We start from the raw sequence: 27377 nt of genomic DNA on the forward strand, positions 1-27377 counted from the left end.
GCCATTCTGACTGGTGTGAGATGGTATTTGGACAAGTTTTTAATTGCTCCAAGTAAGATTGTGTTTCTTCATCTGTAAAATTGGGGTGATATAGATAACATAATAATGCAACCTATAAAATATCGTCGAGTGTTACATGAGACAATACACGTAAAAATGCTTAACGTAGTTCCTAATGCATACTAAGTGCCCAATAATTCTCAGCTTTTAAATTATCTTTGTTGATTTTAAGGTTTTCTCTTAAATTATATCTGTTAAGGCTTTAAAATGTTATTATACTTGCTTATTGCAAACTTTGTTACAGACGAACAATATTTGGGGGGTTCAAATTTACCACTTGCCAAAGATGTTGCTTTGAATGACTTCCGTGTTCCTTCCATCATGCTTCCTTCTTCAGGAGACACCATGATCTTATGAGTTGAAGCGCTAACTGGTGGGTTGCATCATATGAAGCATACTGTCACTTCTGGCATCGATTTCCTCTGTAAATCAGCGATTCAAGCAATCTTGGTTTCTCCATGAACTGGCTTTTAAGTAATGAGCAATCATAATCTGTTAACCACTTAGGAGCCCTCAGGGAAATTTGAATGAAGATGAAGTATTTTGTACTAACCATAATGTATTTGCTATTTAATAGTCAAACATAAACCCTTTCTAAGGCCACTGTGGTTAGAGAAGCTGGAAGTGATTTTTATGGCAAATTAAGTTTCCATTGCTTGAGCTCAGCGTTGCTGATTCAGAATGCAGGCTGGGTGGATTTGCATTCCACCCCTTCTCTCCTCCCAGCTCTAGCAGTGGTTAACCTCCTCACCCATCTCACCGGGGCAGCAATAGGACTGCCAAAACGAGGAAAGGATAAATTCTCCCACTTGAGCTCTATTAAGCAGAAAGTAAAAGAAGCAATGGAGAGAATCTTGGTTTCTTCATACTAAAGAATTTCCTACCAGGAATGAGGCAGGTTACTGTAATCACTATGTTCTCTAAATTCATAGTCACATTATCTGTTGCCTTGGCAGAAATTTGACAGGTTTGTACCATGAGATAATTTTTCATCTATTATTTCCCTCTCTCCTTTCACCCCTCCATTCTTTTGTGTGTTTTTTAAATAGAGATTATCTATAAATTTATGATTAGAAAAAAGTGGGACTAAGAAAAATGTAGAGACTCCTGGTAGCAGACCAGCTCTTAAAGACTCTCAAACATAGTCAAATATGTTTCTTCACCACCAATCTTTTGCTAGCTCTTTCACATAAGCCTTTTTTTTAATCTTGCCTCTGCAGGACATTCAGTCTTCCCTTTGTCTTCATACCTGATCATTTAAGCAATTTATTAGCTCCCCCCTAAGGAGCTACCATAAATCACAGAATCTAAACCCTGAATCTTCTATCTTTCCCTCAAACAAAGCATTGTCTTTCTCCATCTCTCTCACCGGCAGATGAACTAATTGAAGACAAGGAATGTGTCTTGTATATTCCTGCACCTCCTGCATTTTACTCATAACAAGCACTCAATACCTGCTTGTTGAATTACTGAATATAGATAATATAATAATAGAACCTATATAATATTTTCAAGAACATTACATGAGACAACACATATAAAAGTGCTTAGCACAGTTCCTGGTGCATACCAAGTGCCCAGTAATTCTTAGCTACTAAATTATCTATATAGCTTTTAAGGTTTTCTCTTAAATTATATCTGTTAAGACTTTAAAATGTTATTATACTTGCTTATTGCAAACTTCCTTACAGACTAGAGATATTTGTGTGGTTCAAATTTACCATTTGCCAAAGATGTTTGCTTCGAATGACTTCCCTGTTCCTTCCATCATTCTTCCTTCTCTAAGAGATACCATGATCTTATTTGAATTGTTGAACCTAAAAGGGACAATTAGGGAATATTGTTTAGGTTGCAGCCAGGAAAGCTTCTGTGCTCGATCTGCTTATCTGGGCTAGTTTGGCAGATGCCAGTTTTGCTTAACATGGTTAGGACAATTGCCAAGGAGTTAAAACTGTTCTAAGATCTGCTTAGAAAACTTTATCTTCTAGTATGCTCTGATATGAAGCTGCAAAGAAAACCTAGGATGCTTCTAACCTCAAGAGAACACTCGGCTGATACAGCTTCTCAGACATGCCTTCTAGGAACATACATTGTAAGAAAATCCATTGCCTATTAGGATAAGGAGTGGTTGCCCAGTTTCCTTTCTAACAAGTGCATTTTCTTCTGTCTTATGTTTGCTCCCTTGCGTTAACATAACAAAAAGAGCATTTGGTGTGTAACTGCTATTGCATGAGCTCATTTTCTTGCAAATAGATGGATATTGACTTCCACACTAATGACTGTCACATGGTACAAGAGAAACCCATCACCATAAAATATAGCATTCTTAGAAGACTCTTTCACATCAATGAAACCCACTTGTGCTGCCGAGAATGTTTTTACTCTGTCTGCTTTGATGTGGCAAATGGATGTCATTGGTAGGACATGCATGAACTGAATAGATGAAGCCTAACTTCATATTCTGTGCTTATACCACCTGCAGATCCGCATGCATAGACGTATGTAACTGAAGGGGTACCTCCACCCAAGACCTGAAAGACAGTCCTCCCTTACACTAAAGGGAAGGAGACAGAAGATTTTAAAGTCAGCTCCTGTGTCATCTTCTCCCTTTTCTTCTCCACATTTGTTTTTGAGGAGAATCTTAGATGGAGGGAGTTCATTGTATTTGCAACTTGGAGGGGTCTCATTTTAGTTTTCATGTAAGAGCAGTAAGAAAAGATAAGGAAAGATGAGAGTTATAAAGGGTAGCCAGTGTGAAAGAAGCTTCCCAAACTCCCCAAGGCAATGTGATATTGAGTTCAGGTATTTTTTGAACCTTGTTGTGAGGTATGTTAGCCTGCAGGTATTACAAATCTTGGAAAAGGCACTAGTAAGTACTTCATTATCCAGCACGAAACTGAGCCAATGGCCACCAGTGACATCTGTATCTGATTGTTGAAAAAAGAGAGGAAATACTTTTGCCTATATTATGTTGCTCTTAAATTCTGATCAAACACAAAACAAGGCAGTTGAGTGATGCTTGCATAGTGCCAGTGTGAAAATGAAGTGCAAACAAAGTGCCCATTAAAAAATGAAGTGCATTTCTAATGGACTGCAAGAGTCACTTTAACGCTAAGACTCCCAAAGAAAATCAAGAGCTTCTAAGACAGAATGTACTGAAAGGTATCTTATGCATTGCAATTTTTCATGGCACTTTTCGGTTTCATTTTTAACATCCCATTTAAGGGAGAAAAGACCATCCTTCTTTTGTATATCAAGGTACAGGACATTCCATCATGCAAGGTAACCCACATTACCCTTTTATAGCCACACTCACTTCCCTCAACTCCACCTACTCACCCCCTGGCAATCACTAATAGGTTCTGTTTCTATAATTTCATCATTTCAATAATGTCATATAAATGGAATCATAGAGTATGTCATTTTAGGGAGGATTTCTCTTTTTACTCAGCAAAATTCTCCAGAGATTCACCTGGGTTGTTGTAGATATCAACAGTTGGTTCTTTTTTATTGATGAGCAGTGTTCTGTGGTCTGGATATACTAGTTTGTTTAACCATTCTTTTGTTGAAGGACATGTGAGTTGTTTCCACTTTTTAACTATTACAAATAGAGCTGCTATGAGCATCTTTGTACCAGTTTTTGTGTGAACATAAGTTTTTATTTCTCTGAAATAAATGCTCAGGAGGGCAATTGCTGGGTCATATGGTCATCATATGTTTTGTTTTTTTAGGAAACTGCCATATTACCTTCCAGAGTATGGATGTCCATCATTGTATGGACAAGCAATTCAGCTTGTCCAAATCCTCACCAGCATCTGGAGCGTCACTATTTTTTTAAAGCCATTCTGCTAGGTTTGTAGTGTGATATCTCATTGTGGTTTTAATTTGCATTTCACCAATGGCTAATGACATGGAATATCTTCTCATGTACTTACTTGACATCTTATATTTTCTTTGGTAAAATTTTCTGGCATATTTTTGCTCATATTCTTATTGGATTGCTTGTTTCAATACTGTTATATTTGAGAGAGCTTATTATATACTCTAGTTACTTGTCCTTTGTTGGAACATAATTTGCAAATTTTTCTCTCAATCTACAGTTTTTCCTTTCATCCACTTCCCATGAGTTTTCACAAAGAAAAAGTTTTTAATTTTGGCAGTAACCAACTTATTGTCTTTTTACTTGTTTTATGGATTATGCTTTTGGAGACAAGTCTAAGAGCCTCTTGCTAATCCTAGATCTTGAAGATTATTTCCTCTGTTTCTTTCTAACAGTTTTATGGTTTTACTGCATTTAAATTCATGAGTTAATTTTTGAATTAATTTTGTATAAGGCGTGAGGGCTAAGTCAGGTTTTTGTTTTTGTTTTTTTCTCTATGGATGTCCTATTGCTTCAGTACCGTTTATTGAAAAGCTACCTTTACTCCACTGAAATGCTTCTATGCCTTAGTCACAAACCACTTGAGCATTTATGTGGTTCCATTCCTGAATTCTCTACTTTGTTCCCTTGATCTATATATCTTCCCTTCACCACCACCACCCAGTCTTCATTATTATAACTCCATGATAAACTTTGAAATATGGTAGAATAATTCCTTCCACTTTATTCTTTTTCAAAATTGTTTTAACTATTCTAGGGCCTATGCTCTTCCATAAAAATTTTAAAATCTGTCAATGTCTGCAAAAATAAAATTCCTACTTGAATTTTGATGGATATTGCATTAAACCTGTTTTATCAATTTGAGGGGAATTAACATATATTTTATCTGAAAATCTACAAACATATGTCTTCCATTTAGGTAGATCTTTTTTCTTTCATCAGAGTTGTGTAATTTTCAGCATACAAATTCTAAATGTGTTTTGTTAGATTTATACTTAAGTATTTAATATTTCGAACAATTATAGATGATCATATATTTTTTTAATTTTGGTGTCTTCATATTTATTGTTGGCATGGAGAAATATAATTATTTTTATATATTTGTCTTAAATCCTGCAACATTGATAAACTCATTAATTAGGTATAGGAAAGGTACTTTTCACATTAGATACAGGTTTTTGGCAGATGTTTCAAAATCATGTTCAGAAAGTTCCTCTCCAATTCTATTTTTCTGAGCATTTTTAACATGAATCAGTGTTGAATTTTGTCAAAGTCTTTTTATATATCAGTAGATAGGAGCACATGATTGTTCTTCTTTGGCATGTTAATATGATGAATTACTATTGTGAGAGTACTAGGGATTTGTTTTAATCAGATATGGTAAGATATGCAGACATGGAGTAACTGCTATGAAATGAGTTTGTTGCACTCACAGATCCCTAGAGACAGGAAACATTCCATGCTACAGAATGGAGCCACATGGGAAAGCCCCAAGGTTAGTCAGGAGGCAGTGGGAGTGAGGAAAGAACTTGGGCAAGAACTTTTATTGTGCTTTTCATGGGAAATAATGGGTAAGGTATGGAATGAAGTCTAAGCAAGTTTAGGATTGATTGGACAGTTTAAATCATTTTAGTGGACTGGGTATTGTTACTAGCTGTCTGATAACTGACCCTGGGGTGATTAGGGAAAGGAAATAGTGGCCCAGAGCATACAAGCCCAAAGAAGGTGGTTGGAAGTATGGGCGCTAGTGTCGAGATTCACTCGGGGTGGCTGGCAAAATATTAGCAAAACATTAGAGAAAGTTATAGACGTCGATTGGCTACAGTTGCCCTCTGAAAGTAGTCAACTACCATCCCTAGCCCACTTAAATCACTGTAATGGTTGAGAGTGCATTTATTCATTTGTTGTTGAGTCAGGGACTGCAGGCCAGACCTCCGCAGGTGGTGATAAACGTCTCAGGTGGTGACCCCAACATGATCAAGGTCACAGGTGGACTGCAGCCAATAGACCTCTATAACTTTCCCTAATATTTTGCTAATATTTTGCCAGCCACCCCAGTGAATTTCAACATACTAGATTTGTCAGTTTACATACAAAATGAGGGTTCCCTGGCTAGTCAGTCGTTATCTCTAGGAATCAACTGGTAGGGCATCTCCTCCCTGGTCCAGAAGACCTCAGATGTCAAAGCATCAAATACAGAAACTAGAAAACATGGCTCATACAATTACATTGATTGATTTTTGTAATGCAAGCTAGCCTTGCATTCCTGGAATAAACTCAATTTGATCATAGTGTATAATTCTTTTTATATATTGCTGAATTCCACATGCTGATATTTTAAGAATTTTTACATCTGTATTCATGAATGATATTTATCTGTAATTTTCTTTTCATTCTGATTTTATCTTGTTTGGATATAAGGATTGATATAGTTTGGATATTTGTACCCCCCAAACTGTTGGAGGCAGAGCTTAGTGGAATGGCATGGAATGGATCCTTCATGAATTGCTTGGTCCTCATGGTAATGACTTCTCACTCTAGTACCTGGGAGATCTGATTCTTATAAAGAGCCTGGCACCTCTCTCACCTCTCTCTCATTTCCTGCCATGTGATCTCTACACACCTGCTCCCCTTCACCTTCAGCCACAAGTGGAAGCTCCCTGAAGCCCTCACCAGAAGCAGATGCTGGCACCATGCTTCTTATGCAGCTTGTAGAACTGTGAGCCAAATAAACCTCCTTTTCTTATAATTTACTTAATCTCAGGTATTTCTAGCAAAACAGACTAAGACAAAGGTGATACTAGCTTCGTAAATCAACTCGAAAGTGTTACCTTCACTTCTATTTTCTGAAAGAGACTCTGTAGAATTAGTGTTAATTCTTCTGTAAAAGTTCAGTAGAATCTCCTAGTAAAATAATTTGAGCTTGAACATTTATTCTTGGTAGCTTTATAAATCACACATTTAATTTTCTTAACAGTGATAGGGCTACTCATATTACCTATTTCATATAGGAGAAGTAGTTTGTGTTTTATGAAAAGCTGATCTGTTTGCCCTAAGTTGTTAAATATATGTATGTAGAGTTCTTTATACTATTCCCTGCCTATCTTTTTGGTGTCTGCAGGGTCTATAGGAGTATGCCCTATTTTATTCCAAATGTTGGTAATTTGTGACATCTTTTTTTGTTTCCTTGTCACACTTGCTAATGGTTTGTTAATTTTATTGCTCTTTTCAATGAATCAGCTCTTTGTTTCACTGGTTTTCTTATTATTTTTCTATTTTTAATATCAGTTTCTGTTCTTTATTATTTTCTTTTTATGCTTACTTTGGCTTTATTTTGCTGTTGTCTTTCTAAGTTCTTGGGGTAGGGGCTTGGATTATTGATTCAAGACTTTTCTATGTAAGTAAATAAATAAATAGGTATTTAATGCTACAGATTTCCCTGTCAACACTGCCTTAGCTGTGTCCCACAAATTTTGATGTGTCCTATGTCTTGGTCTGTTTTCTGTTGTTATAACAATATACCTGAAACTGGGTAATTGATAAAGAAAAGGAATGTATTTCTTACCATTACGAAGGCTGAAAAGTCCAAAGTTGAGAACCTGTATCTGGTGAGGGCGTTCTTGCTGGTGGGGACACTGTAGCATCCCAAAGTGTCATAGGGCAGTTCATGATGAGCAGCCTGAGCATCGTAGTTCAAATCTCTCTTCCTCTTCTTAGAAAGCTACCAGTCCTACTCCCTTGATAACTCATTAATCCATTGATCTACAAATGGATTTATTCATTCATGAGAACAGAGCCCTCATGTCCCAATCACTCCTCAATACTGTCGCCACCTCTCAATACTGCCACATTAAGGATTAAATTTCAGCATGAGTTTCAAGGGAGAAAAACGCATTCAAACCATAGTGTTTTATTTTCATTTTCACTCAGTTCCATGTATTTTAAAATTTCTTTTGAAGGTTTTTTTTTTTTTTTTTTTTTTTTTGCCCACCTGTGAGTTGTTTAAAATTGTGTTGTATAGTTTCCAAGTGTTTAAAGATTTTTCTCTTATCTTTCTATTATGATTTCTAGTTTGATTCCATTATAAACAGAACAATCTGTATTATTTCACCAGTTTTCAATTGGTTGAGGTTTGTTTTATGACTTAGATATGGTCTATCTTGGTATATATTCTATGTGCATTTGAAAAACAAAGTATATACTTCTGTTTTGGGGTGAAGTATTTTATAAATATCAATTAAATTCTGCTGATTAATGATGTTGAGTTCTTCTAGATCCTTGCTGATTTTCTGCCTAAAAGATTATCAATCATTGAGAGAGTGTTACTCAACTCCCCAACAATAATTGTGGATTTGTCTATTTCTTTTTCCAGTTCTACTAGCTTTTGCTTTGAATATGTTGCAGCCTATATATTTACATTTGGAGTGAGTTTCTTATAGACAGCATATATAGCAGATCATGCTTTTTAATTTACTGTGCTAATCTCTGTCTTTTAATTGGTATATTTAGATCATTTATATTTAAATTAATTATTGTTATGTTAGGGATTGAGTATGACATTCTAATTTTTCTTTTCTATTTGTCCTTTCTGTTCTGCTTTTCTCTATTTTCTCTTTTCTGCCTTATCCTGGGTTACTTATACTTCTTTTTCAAATTGTTTTTATTTAACTATAATGTTATTAAATATGTAAAAAAACTCTTCATGTAGTTTTTTAGTGATCGTTTTAGTTATTATGTTATGCACTCATAACTTATAGTTTTTTATGTTGTCATTTCACCAGTTAAAGTGAAGTACAGAAACCTTACCATCCCCTGTTCCTCCCCAATTTATAATATAATTATCTTAAATATTTCCTCCCTTACCTACATCTTTGAACCACATCCGAGTAACATAATTTTTACTTCAACCATCAAAGACAATTTAGAAAGCTGAAGAGGAAAAGAGAAGCCCATAGTACTTACTTATAGTTTTCTTACTGTGTTCTTCCTTCCTGATGACTCAAGAATTCTCTTATCATTATCTTTCTGTTTGAGAAAAGATTATTGTATAATTTATTTCCTGTTTAGGATAACTTTGTTGAGCTATGGTTTTAGAATAAGTTTACTGGCAACAAATTTACTTAGTTTCCCTTAATCTGAGAATTTCTTGATTTCCCTGGATTCTCGAAGAGTATTTTTACTAGGTCTGGAATTCTGGGTTGACAGTTCCTTTCTTTCAGTACCTGAAAAATATTTTGTGACTTCCTTCTGGCCTCCATTGTGTCTAAGGAGAAATCTATTATCATTCCATTTGCTTTTCCTCGAGTCAAGATTTTTTTTTTCTGTATACCTTCCGTATTCTGTCTTTAGCTTTCAAAAATAATTATGATGTGTCTTGGCATCAATTTATTTGAGTTCATACTGTTTGGTATGTACTTAGCTTTTTAAATCTGTAGGTTTATATGTCTTTCTAGATTGTGAAAGTTTTCAGCCATTATTTTTTAAAGTACTTTTCCAGCCTCAATGTTTCTCCTTCCTTTTAAGGACTCCAATGACACAAATTTTAGATTTTTTTCGTATAGACCCCAAAAATAAAGGTTTCTTCATTTAGTTAGTCTATTTTCTCTCTGTAGTTCAGGTTAAGTAATTTCTATATTTTTCTATTTTCCAGTTCACTGATTCTTTTATCACTTCCTTTCTGATGTTGAGCCCATCTGCTAAACTTTTTATTTTACTTTTTTAGTTATTTTTCAGTTTAAAATTTCCAAATGAGCCAGGCACAGTGGCTCATGCCTATAATCCCAGGACTTTGGGAGGTTGAAGCAAAAGGATCAGTTGAGACCAGGAGTCTGAGACTACCTTGGGCAACATAGTGAGACTCTCTCCAAAAAAGAAAAAAAAATCCATATTTATTTTCCATGTTGTATGTCTTTGCTATCAATTTCTATTTCTTTTCTAAAACTATTTTTTCATCTGCATCATATGTGTTTATAATTGCTGTTGAAGCATTTTTGATGATGGCTAAATTAAAATCTTCGTCAGATAATGCTAACACCTCTGTCATCAGTTGTCCTCTACTGACTGTCATTTTTTATTCAATTTGAGATCTTTCTGGTTCTTGGTATAAAGAGTGATTTTTTAAAAATCTGGACATTTTGGTATTATGTTCTGAAACTCTGGATCTAATGCAAACCTTTACTTTTAGCTGGCTTTTTTTGATACCACTCTGGCGGTGAAAGTGGGGTATGCTGACTCATCATTACCAAGTAGAGATAGAAGTCCATGTTCTTCACTCAGCCTATTACCCAAGAAGGGAGTGCGTCCTCATTACTGCTGCGCATGGGTGGGAGCTCCCCACATGATCTCCACTCACACTGTAATCCCAGGAAGTTTTCAGCCACTATTTTGAAGTGGTGCTTGCTTCATTAACACTGGGCAACGATTAAAGTCTTTACTGTCTCTTTGTCCCCTTCCAACACCATCCCTGTGGAGAATGGGAAGGCATTCTCATTACTGACAGGCAGGGGAAGAAGTCGAGTTTACTCACATGGCCTCCACTGACACTGCCAGTGTGAAATAGGGTCTCACTCTTGGGCAGGAAGAATAAAAGTTCTAGCTCTCTACTTGGCCTTCTATAACATTATCCTGTCAGGGATGCTATGCACCCTGTTACAGCCTTGCTAGGGTGAAGATCAGGCTGCCCACTCAGACTTTGCTAGCATAGTTAGGAAGGGACCACAGTTTTTTCCTGTGATGTTTGACTGGCATAGAGAAGCTATTATCTGAAAGTTGTCTATCTTGCTAGACTGCCTGTTACCTGTCATTTCATTAAAGAGCAGCCTTTTTTTGGTTGCTTTTTATTTATTTATTTGTTGTCTGCACCAGTTGGTTTTTCCAAGTGCTGCCTTCTTCTGTCCCAAGTCTTTGATATATAGATATAGAGCTAAAAGAAAAAAGAAAACCTGGGGAGCTCTCTCTCGTTTCCTTCCTTGGGTCCCAGAGTTCCTATCTGATATGACTTCTCTCTACCTTTGAAGTCTTCATATGTTTATTTTATATGCACTATCCAGAGCTTAGGTGCACTTAGCCAAAGAAATAGGGGAATGTATGACTACTTCATGTTTGCACAAGGAGGAATTCAATAATCATTTTTTATGAGAAGATCTTGAAATACACTTGGGACCTTTAGTTACCGCTCTGCATGTAGAACTCCAACGTTACAGCAGAAGAGTGCCTGTGAGAACCCTCAAGGGGACATCTTTTTGCTAGACCATGAAAACCCGCTCTCATCACAGGCTCTATGGAGAGAGTGATGTACTTTAAATTTAAAAACATAAAACATTAGAAGAAGAGAATGAAGCAGCCTTAAATGGAGTCTAAAAAATGAGTAAAGTTGGGCTGCACCACTGAACTGTGGGTAAACTTACCAGAACTCTTCCTTTGCTGTGGCATTTGAGACTATGAATTAAATGCAAGTATGAAGCAAACAATAAGTTTTTAAAAAGCCAAAAAAACTATTCTTACCTGGGGTTTACCGTCTTCATTTTTTGAGAGGTTGCAACTTTACATAAAATGATATCACCATTCAATGAAAGCTACTGACCTCAGCAGTGTGGGATGTGAGTAGAGCTTAGCTTAGAGAAGGCAAGGAAAGGGATAAAAATCACAGAGGGCCCTGGTTGCTAAATACGCTTTAGAGACTATGCTCACTGTTCGTCGTGTAGTAGACACTCATAATTTTGTATATATATTTTTGAGTGTCATATATATATATATATATTTTTTTTGAGACGGAGTTTCACTCTTGTTACCCAGGCTGGAGTGCAATGGCGCGATCTCGGCTCACCGCAACCTCCGTCTCCCGGGTTCAGGCAATTCTCCTGCCTCAGCCTCCTGAGTAGCTGGGATTACAGGCACGCGCCACCATGCCCAGCTAATTTTTTGTATTTTTTTTTTTTAGTAGAGACGGGGTTTCACCATGTTGACCAGGATGGTCTCGATCTCTTGACCTCGTGATCCACCCGCTTCGGCCTCCCAAAGTGCTGAGATTACAGGCTTGAGCCATCGCGCCCGGCCGACACTCATAAATATGTGCTGAATTGAAGAGGTGCAAGGCATGACCTAATTGTTTAGGGAAGAATGGGATACACTAAACATGTCATTACATAATTGCATTTTCAGTTTTCCCTACTACCCTGAAGACTCTATATTTGTATTATTCAATGCATTAAATCAGACATATTGTAGGCCATCAAAAATAGTTATTGCATCCAATTTAAAAATGATCACATTTTAAAAGAATAGAAAAAAAAGAAAAGTGAAGGGTTGGCAGAGTTTGGGTAATTATTACGTCAATTCACCAATACTTTTGGTCCTGTTCGTCCTGGGAACATGGTAGACATGCTGGAAGCTAAGCATGAGTTTGACCTCTAAAATGCAGCAGATGAAGCATGTCACTTTCAGGGTCAGCTTTAAGAGCGAAGGTATGATTCTTCCATGTGGTTCCCCTGGGCTATGTCAAGCAGCGCTGATTCAGATGGAAGAGGCTATATCTCAGGCTGCAAGCAAATCAAGCAGGGCAGGACATTTAGTGTGAGCAGGAAATTAATCAGGAAAGACAAAAACCAAGCAAGACATTTAATGTGAGCAAAGAATCAATCTTTACTGTTATAATGAGAAAAAAAAAAAAAAAAAGCAAGGGTTATTTGTTGTTATAACATTACATAACCCATCCTGAATAATAGAAAATTGCAAGAGTGTGTCTTTGGCAGTGGGTTTATAGGGGCTTTTTGTTTTCTTCTTTCTTATCTTCTTATATTTTCTAATTTTTCAAATAATGTTTTTATCTATTTTTACTTTGTAGAATGTGTATAATTTATAATAAGGAAACAAAATTGACTTAAACTGGGGAGAAGACACACTTTTATGATTTGGATATGTTTATAATTTGAAATGACGTTATATTTTTATTGATAAATGTATAAATGTACAGGATTAGTGTGATTTTCTTGAACTTAAAGTATGTTTTGGTACATGCTCTTTAGTCTCCAAGAACACTGAAAGACAAAGTGTTATACTTTCATTGAACCAGCACCTATGATCTTGAGATACATCTGCTCCAGCCCCTAAGAAATGCCCTTCCATGAGGGTGGTAGGCCTCTAGGGATTCTGGGAGATTGTGTGTGACTGACAACTTCCCTTTTGTTTGCAATTGGCTGATGTAATCAGGCAGAGGCAACCAACAATGATATGTTGACCATGAGAGGGGTGTATTTGCTGATTTTCCCTTCTTTCACCTTCCCCTCTGTACAACACACACACACACACACACACACACACACACACACACGGTAGCAAGTAGCAAGGCTGGGCTCATTCAGGAAGACCCAGAACATGTGCATATTGCCTTTATCAGACAGGAGGGCCTTTCATGTGAATTTTATAGGAGGTACCTGAATAAAAGTGATTCTGTTTCTACTCTGGTGCAAGTTCAGAACTTCAAGACACAGGGTTCACATGTGTTTGTCTGTACATATTCACTGGCTGACTTGAATAAGATCAATAAAAGCCCTTTCCTTCAATCTGGCAGAATCATCAACCAGGGTAACGTAGAGAGCAATTACAGTCTCAACCCTATAATTTTTCTTTCAACCTACCCTGCCACAATCAGAAGATAGTTTTTGATGTCTTTGATGATTGAGGCTTTATAAACTAAAACTAAAAGTGTCTAGATATTTTTTAAAGGTTAATATTTTGCAACATTGCTGACTCTCAAGTATTATTTAGAGTTTCCTCCCACTTTATTAACCTAGAACTATATAACACAATAGACCATCAGTAGAAATAAACCTCTTATTGGTCCCACTAAAAAAGATACTAAAGCACTGATTTTAGAAATAAATGCTTCACTCTTATTCTTCCATTGCCCCTCAGAACCCACATTTAGTATCTGAAATAATGAATTTCACTTCTGAGTAGGTTAAAAGGAGCTAAAAGAAGTGATGACAGTGAATAGCACTTATCATCAAGGAAACGCTTCTTTTTTTAAGGAACCATAAAATTTTTAGATCCTAAACTATACCTAGAGGAAAAAAGACAACTTTATTACGAAACTTTACATTTATAAAATTAGTTTTGGAATAGCAAGTTAATATAAATGACCTCTCTACCCCTATACTTGTTCTGTTAAGTTTTTTAAAATAAAAGAAACAATACATATATATATATATATACACACACACACATATTCTGCAAAGCAAACACCTTTTACTGAAATTGTCCAGTTTAGCCTTCAAAATACTTAATTCCTTTCTACTCTAAAATGTCTAGGTAGAGGGAAAAATTATTTTTAAGTTTTTCAAGTGTCAACCCTTCAGTGCAGTTCCATGCACTCACCCTGGAAACTAGGTCTTGGTGTGGAAGATCCCTAGGGATCCTGTAGACTCAAAACGTTCTGGAAAAAAAAGTTAATAACCTTTTTTATTGTTACTAAAAAAGACCCGGGCGAGGCATGTCATACACCCGCAGGGAGCAGCTCGCTGCTGAACCACTAGCTCCGCCAGCCAGAGTCCCTCAGCTTTCATCTCATCTGGCTAACATTTTACAAAGATGTTTGTGGCAATGCAATTGATAGCAAACTTGGCAATTCATACAGCATTTAGAGATTCCTTCTTTTCTAATTCTATTAACTGAGATGAACCCAATCTGCTGAAGCCATACGTTGGTAGATCTCAGGACCCGGTCTTATAAGACTAGCTCAGACTTTCTGGCCAAGGTCCCTTGTTCCGTAGATCTAATTAGCACTGAGAGCAGCTTCCTAGCATCTAAAACATAAGCTGGTCTGGATTCTAATGTCCTGATCTGGATTCTAAAATTGGAATCATTTTTCTTAAATGTTCTTACTTCCTATTATTTCCAAAATGGGTTCATCTGCAGAAAAGGATGCTCATATTCCCTTGATTAGGGGGGTCAACTAGCCCATCAATCAACAAGTAAGTACCTTTTCCCTGGGACCTACTATGTGCCCCAGGGCAGACTGAAGCTAGTACTGCAATCTATGAAAAATTTGTTATAACTTTGTTAGAATTCGGTTGGTTGCACAGAGCCCCATCTCCTAAGAGCCTCTGAAATCCTTTTGCAACCATTTCCTACACAGCTCGCACTCACTCACCCAGAAAGTTTGGTTACTGTCATAATAATGCCGTGCAGAGGGTGGTAGGGGGAGAGTGGAAATGAGGGTAAAGAGAGAGATCTTGTGCTGGCAGCCTGGAAGCCTTGGTTACCTAATGCAGTGAAGAATTCAGACTCCCCTCGCTCTCCAGGCTGCAGAAGCTTCTGTGCCATGTAGAAGGTCATGTAATTGTGATTTGGAAAAGCAGGCCTGGAATCCATGCACAATTTTAAAGTTGTGCCTGGAGTCAAAGGGAGAGAACGGAGGCAAGGGGAATAAAGAATTATCTTAACAGCTAGGAGGTGAGTGTGTTTTCATCCTCTTCTTGCCATAAAGTTAGACCTTCTACCAGGCAGGAACAATCAGGTTGTTCTTTGGGGCATTGGTCCCGCTGGTCCAGTCCAACAAGGCGTGCTGACTAATTGATGTGCATTTCTCTCTTCCCGCCCCAGGACAGCTTTCCTGCCCGCTTTGGAGGAGTCCACTTTGTCAACCAGCCCTGGTACATTCATGCCCTCTACACACTTATCAAGCCATTTCTTAAAGACAAGACCAGGAAACGGGTAATGAAAACAAATGCAACATGTAAATTTCAACGAGGAAATGCCCGAGACAATTATGGTGCTCCCGTTTTCTCTCTCCCCTCCTCCCTCTTCCCCGCACTTCTCTCTCTCTCTCATCTATCTGTCTGTCTGTCTATCTATCTATCTATCTATCTATCTATCTTCCACTGTGGTATTTTTACAGCCTTGGAGCATTTGAGCCTCAGCTGGAGTTTGCAAATGGCCTGGGTTTAATTAATAATTTAGTAGAACTGGGTTATTTTCAGAGTCCCAGTGATAAACCAAAAGAAACTTTGGAGGCATGCAAATACCAGATGACCATTTTACTGTAAATTCTTATGGGAGATACTGGGTCCAGCAGCTTTCCGGTTCATGGAATATTTTATTAGCTAGAATTTTGTTCTGCAAATGTATTAGTGCTACGAAGAATGATTATAATTTTTCTTCCCTCCCATGGCTTTGGGTGATAACTGCTAACTCAATCACCTGTAAAGCTGGAAAAGCATTCTTCTTTGGCAGTAACAATGCTCTTATGATGAAGGCTTTTACAGTCTTAATTATATCAGTTGATAACACTTGGGAAGCCAGGCTTTTCCATCAATCAGAGTTGGGCTTTTTCACGGCATTTTGATGAGCTGAGTAACTGAACAGTTCTTAACCACTCTGAATCTCAATTTTCTCATTTGTAAATTGGAGAAACTAACACCTACGTCACAGAGTTGTTGGGGAACTCTAATGAGACAGCTTATGAAAACATGTGGCATGATGCGGTTGGTACCTTATGAGACCTGCTGACTTTTATTTATCTTTACCATTTAGCCCTCTCTTCTTTTTCCCCAATGTTATTGAGGTATAATTGACAATTAAAAATGGGATATATTTAAGGTGTTCAATGTGATGTTTTTATATACCTATGCATTGTGAAATGATTAGCACAATGAAGCTATTAACACATCTATCTCCTCCGATAGTTATGACTGTGTGTGTGTGTGTGTGTCTGTGTGTGTGGTGAGAGCACTTGAGAGCTACTCTCAGCCAATTTCAAATAAACAATACAATATTATTACTTATTACAGTTTCTGTACTGTACATTAGGTCTCCAGAATTTATTCTGATCTTACATAACTGAAACTTTGTTCCCTTTGTGCAACATCTCTCTATTTCCCCCTACTCTCAGCTCCTGGTAATCGCCCTTGTACTCTGTACTTCTGTGATTTCAACTTACTTAGATTCCACATATAATTGAGATCATGCAGTATTTGTTTTTCTGTGTCTGGCTTATTTTTGTTAACATAATGCTCTTTAGGTTCATCCACGTTGTTGAAAGTGACAGGATTTCATTCTTCTTTAAGGCTGCATAGTATTCCATTGTGTATATATCTGTTCATCTGCTAATGGACACTTAGGTTGTATCTAGATCTTAGCTATTATGAATAATGCTACAGTCTTATCTTTGAGACTTTCTGATTTCAGCTGCCTCCTGGGTCAGGAACATCACTCTTCATAGGAATCTGGCTAGGGTAATCCTACAACACCTTCCCCTGACATCCAGGATACCTGACACTAGGGAAGAGCTCTGAGTATCCAAGAGGGACTGATAATGTAAGGGATTCCCCACGACCCCCACGCTCTGCAGGGTTTCTAACTCCTAGACCTCAGATACTGCCAGGTCCTTAGAGAGCATTGCAATAGGGTAGGGCAGGGGTAATTTCCCTGTTCTCAAACAAGTTTGAAACCAGGAATTAGAATTCACTGGGATCACAAGGCAGAAGTATTTTGAAACCCATCTGGGGCTCAGGACAGTGCTAAGAACAGAGAAGTCTTCTAGGACTGTTCTCAACATGGCTTCGGGCTTTCCAGAAACTTATTCTTCTATTCAGGTTGGAGTCAGAGAGAATTCCTCCCACAGTGGACGCTTGCTGCCATGCCATAGGAGGGCATTTTTGGAACTTTGAGCACAGGATAGATTCTAACAGGTGGAAGGGCAATCCTCCTACTTCTACATTTCTCCATCCCGTAAGACCCCCAGAATGAGGGTTGCCTTTAATAGCACTCTCTGTCCTTCAAAAACTGGGCATGTTGGATAGATGGGTACAAATGTTTTCTCTAAACACCAGGGCTGATATTTAGCTCCAGCATGTTTCAAATATGACAGCACCCTCTGAAAAGTTTTTTAAAAGTCAGAAAAGTAACTTTCTTCAAAAGAAATAATTCTTACTAAAATTCTGTCATACTCAACTCTAATGTCAGAAATATACATTGCTTTACGAAGTGCTCCCGTAGTCTTCTGAAGAATTAGCACTTCTTGTCCCCTTCATCTTTAAATGATGTCATTACATCATAAGTTAAAATTAATACAATAGAACAAGGTAGCGAGTATTTTTTTTAAGTCCTCTATTTAAGTATTTTAAAAATCACGTTTATATTTCTTTTTCTTTTTTTCCGCCAAGATGGAGTCTTGCTCTGTTGCCCAGGCTGGAGTGCAGTGGTGTGATCTTGGCTCACTGCAACTTCTGCCTCCCGGGTTCAAGCGATTCTCCTGCCTCAGCCTCCCGAGTAGCTAGGACTACAGGCGTATGCCACCATGCCAAGCTGATTTTTGTGTTTTTAGTAGAGACGAGGTTTCACCATGTTGGCCAGGCTTGTCTTAAACCCCTGACCTCATGATCTACCTGCCTTGGCCTCCCAAAGTGCTGAGATTACAGGCATAAATCACCGCACCTGGGAGACATTTATATTTCATTATGGTTATACTGTATGTGTATGTGCATGCATGTGTGTGCACTTCATGATCCTATACTTGGGTGCACGTTATGTGTTACACATAATTACTTCATGCCTGCCGCATGAAGAAGTGTGGGAACTAATGTCAGTACATAGATGAACTTTAAGTCACCTTTCAGTGTCAACTCCTAAACTGCAGTCAGTGCTAATTATCTATTCATGGCTCATCCACTTTGTGGATTTGTCTGGAAATAATTGTAACTCGGAGGGGTGGCTTCTCTCCTGCTTGACCAATGTTTATCATTATCTATTGTATGTTCAGAAGATGAAAACTTGTTTGGATTTTAGTCCCCAATCCAGACAAAAATGGAAAATTGCTGCAAAAATATCTCATAATAAATTCTCAGGCTGTGGTTTTTTATTCCATTAAATAAGAATTGATTTTCTTCTCCCTTGTGCCCACATTGCCCTAGGAGCTAAGGAGCATTTTAAAGGAGTAAGAAAACACCATCTTTTTCTCTAGGTATTTTCTCCCTGTGAGAAAACAAAATATAAATGAACATATCAGGAAAAAATAAACAAACAAAAAAAACAGAAGTCAGCAGATACTGAAGAATTAATTGGAGGGTGGATGGGAAGAAGCAGAATAGGCAGCTATCACCGGGACAGAATTAGGAAGAAGCTGCAACTTTGCCTAGGGTTGAAAAGGATCTGGAGGACTGGGTGAGAGCACACAGATGGGAGGACAGAGCAGTCTGGAGATGCAGCAATGGCTGGGGTTTCAGGTGGTCTGCACCATCACTCCTTTTACCAGCAGGGATAATTAGGAGATGACTGTATGTGTAAATTTGGCCCACGGCCAAATAACACTCAATCTGTTCATAAACTTCATTTTTAACGACTATTAATTCAGCCCCCTTTCTAAGCAATAAATTAACATTTTATGAAGACTAAGCTACAGTCACAAAATCAATGCCTCTTTAAACACCATGATCACCAGCAGTGCATCCAATTTGTCATTGCTAAATTGTGTATTGGAAGAATTCTTGGTTGTATGTTTTGGATTTTGTATTGCTAATGACTTTTTTTTCTTTACAGATTTTCCTGCATGGAAACAATTTAAACAGCCTTCACCAGCTAATACACCCTGAATTTTTGCCCTCTGAATTTGGAGGAACTCTTCCTCCTTATGACATGGGAACTTGGGCCCGGACGTTACTCGGTCCTGACTACAGTGATGAAAATGACTATACTCACACTTCCTATAATGCAATGCATGTGAAGCATACGTCCTCAAATCTGGAGAGAGAATGCTCACCCAAGCTGATGAAAAGGTAAGGCCTGGGTTATCAGAGCCTCCCTGTCGGAGGTCAATGGAATTTTTATTTGTGAATTAGTAATCAAAGACCTTTATGGGCACAGGACTTGAATAAAATAAATTGCAATTCATTCTCAGCTGATTTCACTAAAATTGAAAACAAATGGGGCTTGGCTGGCCCAGAAATATAGTTATCCCCATTGTATCAAAGGGATAGTTAGAGGCTAGGACTTCACTCAGGTCACAATTATAGCCCTGATCTTTAGGGAGTTTGTTAATACACACAGAATAAAATGTTGGACCTTTGAGATACACTAGATGGAAAAGCAACTTGCTAAAAAAATCTTCCTATCATTCACTTATTTGGAACCATTTATTGAGCATTTACTTGGCTGCAGCACTGATTAGGGACCAGGGGTACAAATGCGAATAAGATGTTAAAAGAACAGAGAAGTGTGCTTCAGGGACTCTTCAAAGTAAGACTTTTGTAACATATTTATAAAGCAGGTGACATTCAGTCTGCGCTCTGGATATCAGCAACTCGGGCTTGAAAAATGGGATATGGCATTCCAGCAGAGGGAACAGACTGAGACATATAGCCATTAGAGTGATGGAATAATCTGGTGTGGTAAAAAGGTGTGCAAGGGTGGGAAATGGGACTGGACATGAAATAAAGCTCCAAAGACAGTTGGAGTCAGGTGGTGAAGACCATTGCATGCGATCAATGGAGTACCATGAAAGAGGGTTTTTTAAAAAATTAAAACCTGATTTTTTAAAACTTTTATTTTTCTGTAAGTTATTGGGGTACAGGTGGTACTTGGTTACATGGGTAAGTTTTTAGTGGTGATTTGTGAGATTCTGGTGCACCCATCACCCAAGCAGTATACACTGCACCATATATGTTGTCTTCTATCCCTCACTCCCTCCCATTCTTTCCCCCAAGTCCCCAAAGTCCACTGTATCTTTATTATACCTTTGCATCCTCATAGCTTAGCTCCTACATACCAGTAAGAACATTTGATGTAAGACCTGATTTTTAAGGCTAAAATCCCCTTCAGCCACTATTTTCAATCTTAATCCCTCCCCAGTGGTAACCACTGTAGAGGTGGACCCTTGCATTTCTTCTTTCCATACACCACATGCAGCTGTACACACCCATAAAAAGCATCTAATACTGTGTAATTTCTAGGGCTGTTGTAATAAAGTACTACAGACTGGGTGGCTTAAACAACAGAAATTTATTTTCTTATAGTTCTGGATGTTGGAAGTGCAAGATCAAGGTGTTGGCAAGGTTGGTTTCTCCTGAGGCCTCTCTCCTTGGCTTGCACATGGCTGCCTTCTCCATGTATCTTTACATGGTTTTCCTTCTGTATATGTCTGCCTCTGTCCCACCTTGTTCTTCTTGTGAGGACACCAATCGCACTGATTTATAGCCACCCATAGAACCTCGTTTACCTTAATTGCTTCTTTAAAAGTCCTATCTCCAAAAATAGTCATATTCTGACTATTGTTTGTGCTGTTAGTAGCTGGTCCTTTTCAATTAGGGCATGAACAAGATAAATTTTTTTTCCTGGCAAATTGACATAAAATTGACATGAATTGATATCTGCAACTGAGGGCATCACCATCAACATTGTCTTACCCCCCACCTTTTTTTTTTTGAGACAAAATCTCACTGTGTCACCAGGCTGGAGTGCAGTGGCATAATCTTGGCTCACTGCAACCTCTGCCTACCAGGTTTAAGTGATTCTCCTGCCTCAGCCTCCCAAGTAGCTGCGATTACAGGCATGCACCACCACACCCGGCTAGTTTTTTGTATTTTAGTAGAGACAAGGTTTCATGATGTTGGCCAGGATGGTCTCCATCTCCTGACCTCATGATCCACCCACCTCAGTGGTGGGATCAGAGGTGTGAGCCACCACACCCGACTGTCTTGTCCCTTCTTAAAATGAGTTATCCAATTGTAAACTGCTGATTTCTTTAGGGTGTTGACTCCATAAGCTTTTTGTAAAGCATCAGTGATTTTAACAATATTTTTACCCAACCTTCATCATAAATTTGATGCTTGTTCTTGCTTCAATTTTAGCAGAACTCATATTGCTCTGGTAAAGGTTTTTGTCAAACCTGATGTCTTTGATGTCTTATCTTCTTAGTGCATTAAACTAGATTCTGTTCAGACATGTTATAATAAGTTAGTACAAGTTTATTTTGGTAAAAAAAATTTTTTTGAACTCCATGCATAATTTTTTAATAATACGAATTTTCCATGAACTTTGTGAAGACCCCTCATAGACCGTATTTTTAATACTGCATGCTATTTTAGAATGTGGATATACCACAGTTTAGCCATCTCCACATTGCTTTGCATTTGGGTTTTTGAGGTTTTTCCTCTTCTAAATGAGGTTCAATAAATGTCTTTGGTGTACCTCCTTTATTTTGCAGGAGGGTTCCTCTGGGTAGACTCAGAACCCTGTAGTTGGTAGATACGTGCCTTTGACATTTTAGTTCACCTTGTTTAAAAGCTTTCCAAATGTCACCAGCTGTGTATGACAACCTTTATCCCCATACCCTGGAAAAATACTTGGTATGATCAGACTTTAATTTTAATGATAATCCTGTGATGGGAATACACTATGTCATTTTGTTTTCATCTTTATTTCCTCAACATACATAGTTAACCAGAGAAATGGCATAATAAGATCTGGGTCAGAGGAAAACTGGCTCTATTCTATAGATGTTTGGGCTATGGAAAAGGAGGAGTAACATTCATGAGGGTCGGGCTCAGCTTCTTCCAAAGTGCTGTTAATCTGGATATTTTGACTTCCTCCCATGAATCATGAGTGTTCTAGAATGGCATCTAGAATGGTGAATCCTTTCCAGGAAGTTTTCAATTTACTTTGTCCAGATCCGGCAGACAAATTACTATCTATGGCAGCTATAGTCTATGAAATGTATTTCCCTCTCTCTCTCTCTCTCTCTCTACTGGAGTCTTGCTCTATCACCCAGGCAGGAGTACAATAACATGATCTTGGCTCACTGCAACCTCCACCTCCCATGTTCAAGTGACTCTCATGCCTCAACCTCCCAAGTTGAAACATACTTCTTAAGTAAAAAGATGTGAAAGTCAAAATTACCCCTTGATTCACGGACTGCATAATGGATGTTGTGCTAGGCATGAAAACAACCTTCATCTCCTTGTACCTTTCCACCAGAGCTCTTTAATAACCAGGAGTACTGTCAGTGGGCAATAATATTTTGAAAGGGATCTTTTTTCTGAGCATTAGGTCTCATTAGTATACTTAAAATACTCTGTAAACCATGCTATAAACAGATACACTGTCACTCAAGCACCATCATTCTATTTATAGTGCACAGGCAGAGTAGATCTAACGTAATCCTTAAGGGCCCTAGGACGTTTAGAATGGTAAATTGGCTTCAACCTAAAGTCACCAGCTGCCTTAGTCCCTAACAAGAAAGTCAGCCTGGCCTCTGAAGCTTTGAATCTGGGCTTTGACTCTCCTTCTTAGCTTTGAAAGTCCTAGGTGGAAGAAGTCTGTTCTTCCAATAGAAGGTTGTTTTATCATTGAAAATCTGTTGTTTAGCATAGGCACCTTCATCAATGATTTTTTCTAGATCTTCTGGAGAGCTTGCTTCAGCTTCTATATCAGCACTTGCTGCTTTCCTTTGCACTTTTGTGTTGTGGATACAGTTTCTTTCCTTAAGGCTCATGAACCAACCTTTGCTAGCTTCCAGTTTTTCTTCTACGGCTTCCTCACCTCTCTCAACCTTCATGAAATCTTACTCTGAATTAGGTTTTGGCTTACAGAAACGTTGCGGCTAGTTTGATCTTCTATTTGGACCCCTGAAACTTTCTCCCTGTCAGCAATAAGGTTGTTGCAGTTTGTTAGCATTTGTGTGTTCACTGAACTAACACTTTTAATGCTCCTTTGCATTCACAACTTGGTTAATTGTTTCATGCAAGAGGCCCGGCTTTCAGACTTTCTGAGCTTTCAGTGCGCCTTCCTCACCAAGCTTAATCATGTCTAGCTTTTGGTTTAAAATGTGCGGCATACAGCTCTTCCCTTCACTTAAACACTTAGAAGCCATTGTAAGGTTATTCACTGGCCTAGTTGCAATACTGTTGTATCTCAAGGAATAGAGAGACCCAAGGAGAAGGAGAGAGATGGAGGAACATTTGATCTGCGAAGCAGTCGGAACACACACACCATTTATTGATTAAGTGTATTGTCTTATATGAGCACAGTTCACGTTACCCCCAAAACAATTACAACAGTAACATCACAATTTTTTTAAAAAATCACAGATCACCATAGCAGATATAATAATTAAAAAGTCTGGGCCGGGTGCAGTGGCTCAAGCCTATAATCCTACCACTTTGGGAGACCAAGCTGGGCAGATTGTCTGAGCTTAGGAGTTCCAGATCACCCTGGGCAACATGGTGAAATCCCGTCTCAACCAAAAAAAAAAAAAAAGTTAGCCAGGTGTTGTGTTGGGTGTCTGTAATCACAGCTACTCGGGAGGCTGAGGTAGGAGAGTTGCTTGAACCCGGAGGTGGAGGTTGTATTAGTGAGTAATGATCATGCCACTGATGGCACTCCAGTCTGGGCAACAAAGCAAGACTCTGTCTCCAAAAAACAGTTTGAAAGATTGTGAGAATTACTAAAATATAATACAGAAACACAAAGTGAGTACTTGTTTTTGGAAAAATGGTACCAATGACTTGCTGAATGCAGCATTACCACAAGCCTTTGATGCGTACAAAGCGCAGTATCTGCAAAGGGCAATAAAGTGAAGCACAGTAAAACAAAATATGCCTACATGTGAATGAATTAATGTTGAATGAATGATATTATCTCCAAAACCTGTCCTTGGTACAGTTGTTCAATTGGTTCAAAACCGATTAGTTGGTTCCCAGATAGAAAGAGCCAATTCCTCCCTGCCGCCCCTGCCTTTAACAAGGCTCTCCTGGATCCTGCTTATAGAATCTACATCCTGGTAGGAAAGAGTAAACGTGCCCAAAATAACTACAATGTAGAACGGGAGAGGTACTACAAAGGAGGAACAGGAGCCTGCTGCAGCATTCTGAGGAAGCATCACTAATTTTGTCCAGGAAGATTCTCAGAGAAGCCTCCATGTGAAAGGTTTGGTTGACCCAGGGTTTGGAGAAGCAGTGCATTTCATTAGATATGCGAGCCAAAATTCAAGCAGGAGAAGCTAGCAAGTATGCACACATTTCATTTTCCCCACCACAGCCACCAAGATGTCCTGCCCACTGCTACTGCCCTTTGTGATGACTTCCTTGAACATTTGCCTGGAGATTTCAATTCGTGGCAGGATGGGCAGAGATGGGAGAGGAGGGATCAGCCCTGTTGTGGGCTTATGTCTTCTGTCGGCATCTCCCTAATGAGGAACAGAGCGGCCACTCTTCATTGTCTTTTCGACGCCTCAGAACCCACAGGGATGTGGGAAAAATGGGAACAGAATTGGAAGGGACCTTAGAGGTTGCATCTTCCAGTCTCTCACCTGATAGGGCGGCCTGCTCTTCAGCGCAGACCGTCAGCCAGACTTCACCTGCACCGTCCGGAGACAGGCAGGCCGCCTTCTGGGCAGCATGTTCCCTGTGGCGTGGCATTGTTAGACGGTACCTCCTTATTCTGAGTGAGATGATACAGGTCTGCCCTCTGAATAGCCCCGTAATCTCCAGTAGGCACACATCATCTATTTTCATAACCCGTTACCCGTTACCCCACCGTAGTTCCCAACATGCTTTGGGTCCATTTGGAGTCCAGTGGGCTTTGTGGACTGATCTTTGAGCCTAATCAGTTTTTGTAATGCGGCTTTTGGGCACAGATGGCCACTGTGTTCCAAACCACTCTCCAGCCATACTTTCTGGTATGCATGTAGAGTAAAAGCGAAGACTCTGAGAACTCTCAGTGAGTGAGTGGTTCTAATGAGCTCTTGTTTTTTATCTTTGGATAATAGTAGCTCAACCCTTAAGTAGAAGAACCAAAATCATGATTGGTTTAGCTGGGAACTCCTCTAAATGGATTATTTCAATATTGTTCTGCTATTTAATACAATAATGCTGTGTTGGACTTTTGAGGTGTGTGGTATTCTCTGCTCTGGTACTAAATGACCCTGAGTTTTATATTTTCAACTTTGTATTCCTGTTTCTTAGTTTATTTTTTAGAAGTCCACTTCTTTGCTCCCACATCAACAGCTGTTTTCTGTTCTTTGGAGTGTATATGTGAAGCACCTCATTTTCTCCTATCTAATTCACTCCTTGAATATGTTTTAGGCTTGGAGAATAGATAACCAAACATTAAAACTCTCCAACAAAGAGGAGTGCATAAGCTTTGTATTAGTTATGGTTCTTTTCACCGCAAGAAAGAAGAGACCCCAAATGAACTGCTTTAAACAATGAGGAAAATGCATCATTTCACAGGAGACATCTTGAAGGCAGGTGGCTGCAGGAGTGTTATTTTAGGGGCTCGGTGGTGGCCACAAGAACCAGGTTCTCTCGACTGTGTCCAGCACAGCTGGAAATTTCTCAGGCAGAAGCTGATTTCTGACTCTCACAGGAGAGCGCAATGCTTAAAGGAAAGGAGCTTTTGGGGGAGAAAAAGGAAGAGAGAATGGCTTAGGGTTGAAAACCAACAGTCCTGCTACACACAGGCTTATTCGGGGTGCAGGCTGGAAATTTCTGCCCCATGAAGTAAGCACATGATTTTTTAATCAGCATGCAGATTTTGTGACTTTTAATTGTTAGGCCATATTTATCAGTTACTTTCTGGTTCTTGCCTCTATTGCTGATGAAATAATTAAAATGGCTATAGATATTATTATTTTATTATTATTATTTGAGATGGAGTTTTGCTCTTGTTGCCCAGGCTAGAGTGCAGTGGCATGATCTCGGCTCACTGTAACCTCCAGTTCCCAGGTTCAAGTGATTCTCCTGCCTCAGCCTCCTGAGTAGCTGGGATTACAGGCGCCCACCACCATGCGCACCTAATTTTTTGTATTTTTAATAGAGACAGGGTTTCACCATGTTGGCCAGGCTGGTCTTGAACACCTGACCTCAGGTGAGCCACCTGCCTTGGCATCCTAAAGTGCTGGGATTATAGGCATGAGCCACTGCTCCCAGCCTATAGATATTATTTAAAAGGTACGTGTGCACACACAGCAACACTATCTTGATGTAACTACTGGTGAAGGATGAGCCACTTTGGGAAAGGTCTTCAAATGTATGTATTTTATCTGTACACACAGATATACATGTACACACACACACACACACACACACTCACACACACACGTATATATATATAATTTTTTAAAGATTACTTGTGATTAAACTTCATGTAAATTTTGTCCTTTGATTTTGATTGAGAGTAAGAAACTTGAGCCATTCTCAGGAGCTGAAGCCATCTAAATGCAGATTATTCCAAAGGTTGAGAGTTCTGGAGACAGTGCTTATTAGATGCAACACACGGAAGGAAAAGTGTTGACAGATGTCCTTGCAGGAGGATAGAAATCACAGTTGCTCTCGGATGCACTCTTTCATTTATTTCATTTATTCTTAGCCAGTCCTGACAGCGGCTATTAACAATGTACTTGATGATCCCAAGGAAACAAAGATCATCTTTCCTGATATTTCTTGGC

General features: G+C 38.7%; 1 protein-coding gene across 3 annotated transcripts in view; it reads left to right on the top strand.

The window, feature by feature from the left end:
- CLVS1 (clavesin 1) overlaps positions 1 to 27377 on the top strand; it is a 198422-nt gene that overhangs the window by 147206 nt on the left and 23839 nt on the right. For 2 of the 3 annotated variants that reach the window (XM_032296185.1, XM_032296186.1), the window contains exons 4-5: positions 15542 to 15652; positions 19475 to 19710. In XM_032296185.1, coding sequence (XP_032152076.1) covers positions 15542 to 15652; positions 19475 to 19710 — 347 coding nt within the window. Of the gene's footprint in view, positions 1 to 15541; positions 15653 to 19474; positions 19711 to 20128; positions 20131 to 27377 lie in introns of all 3 variants that reach the window. The other variant, XM_032296187.1, reaches the window with a different exon arrangement.

Source organism: Sapajus apella, unplaced genomic scaffold (genome assembly GCF_009761245.1).
Source record: "Sapajus apella isolate SASKATOON/1434 unplaced genomic scaffold, GSC_monkey_1.0 scaffold35, whole genome shotgun sequence".
Taxonomy (NCBI): Eukaryota; Metazoa; Chordata; class Mammalia; order Primates; family Cebidae; genus Sapajus; species Sapajus apella.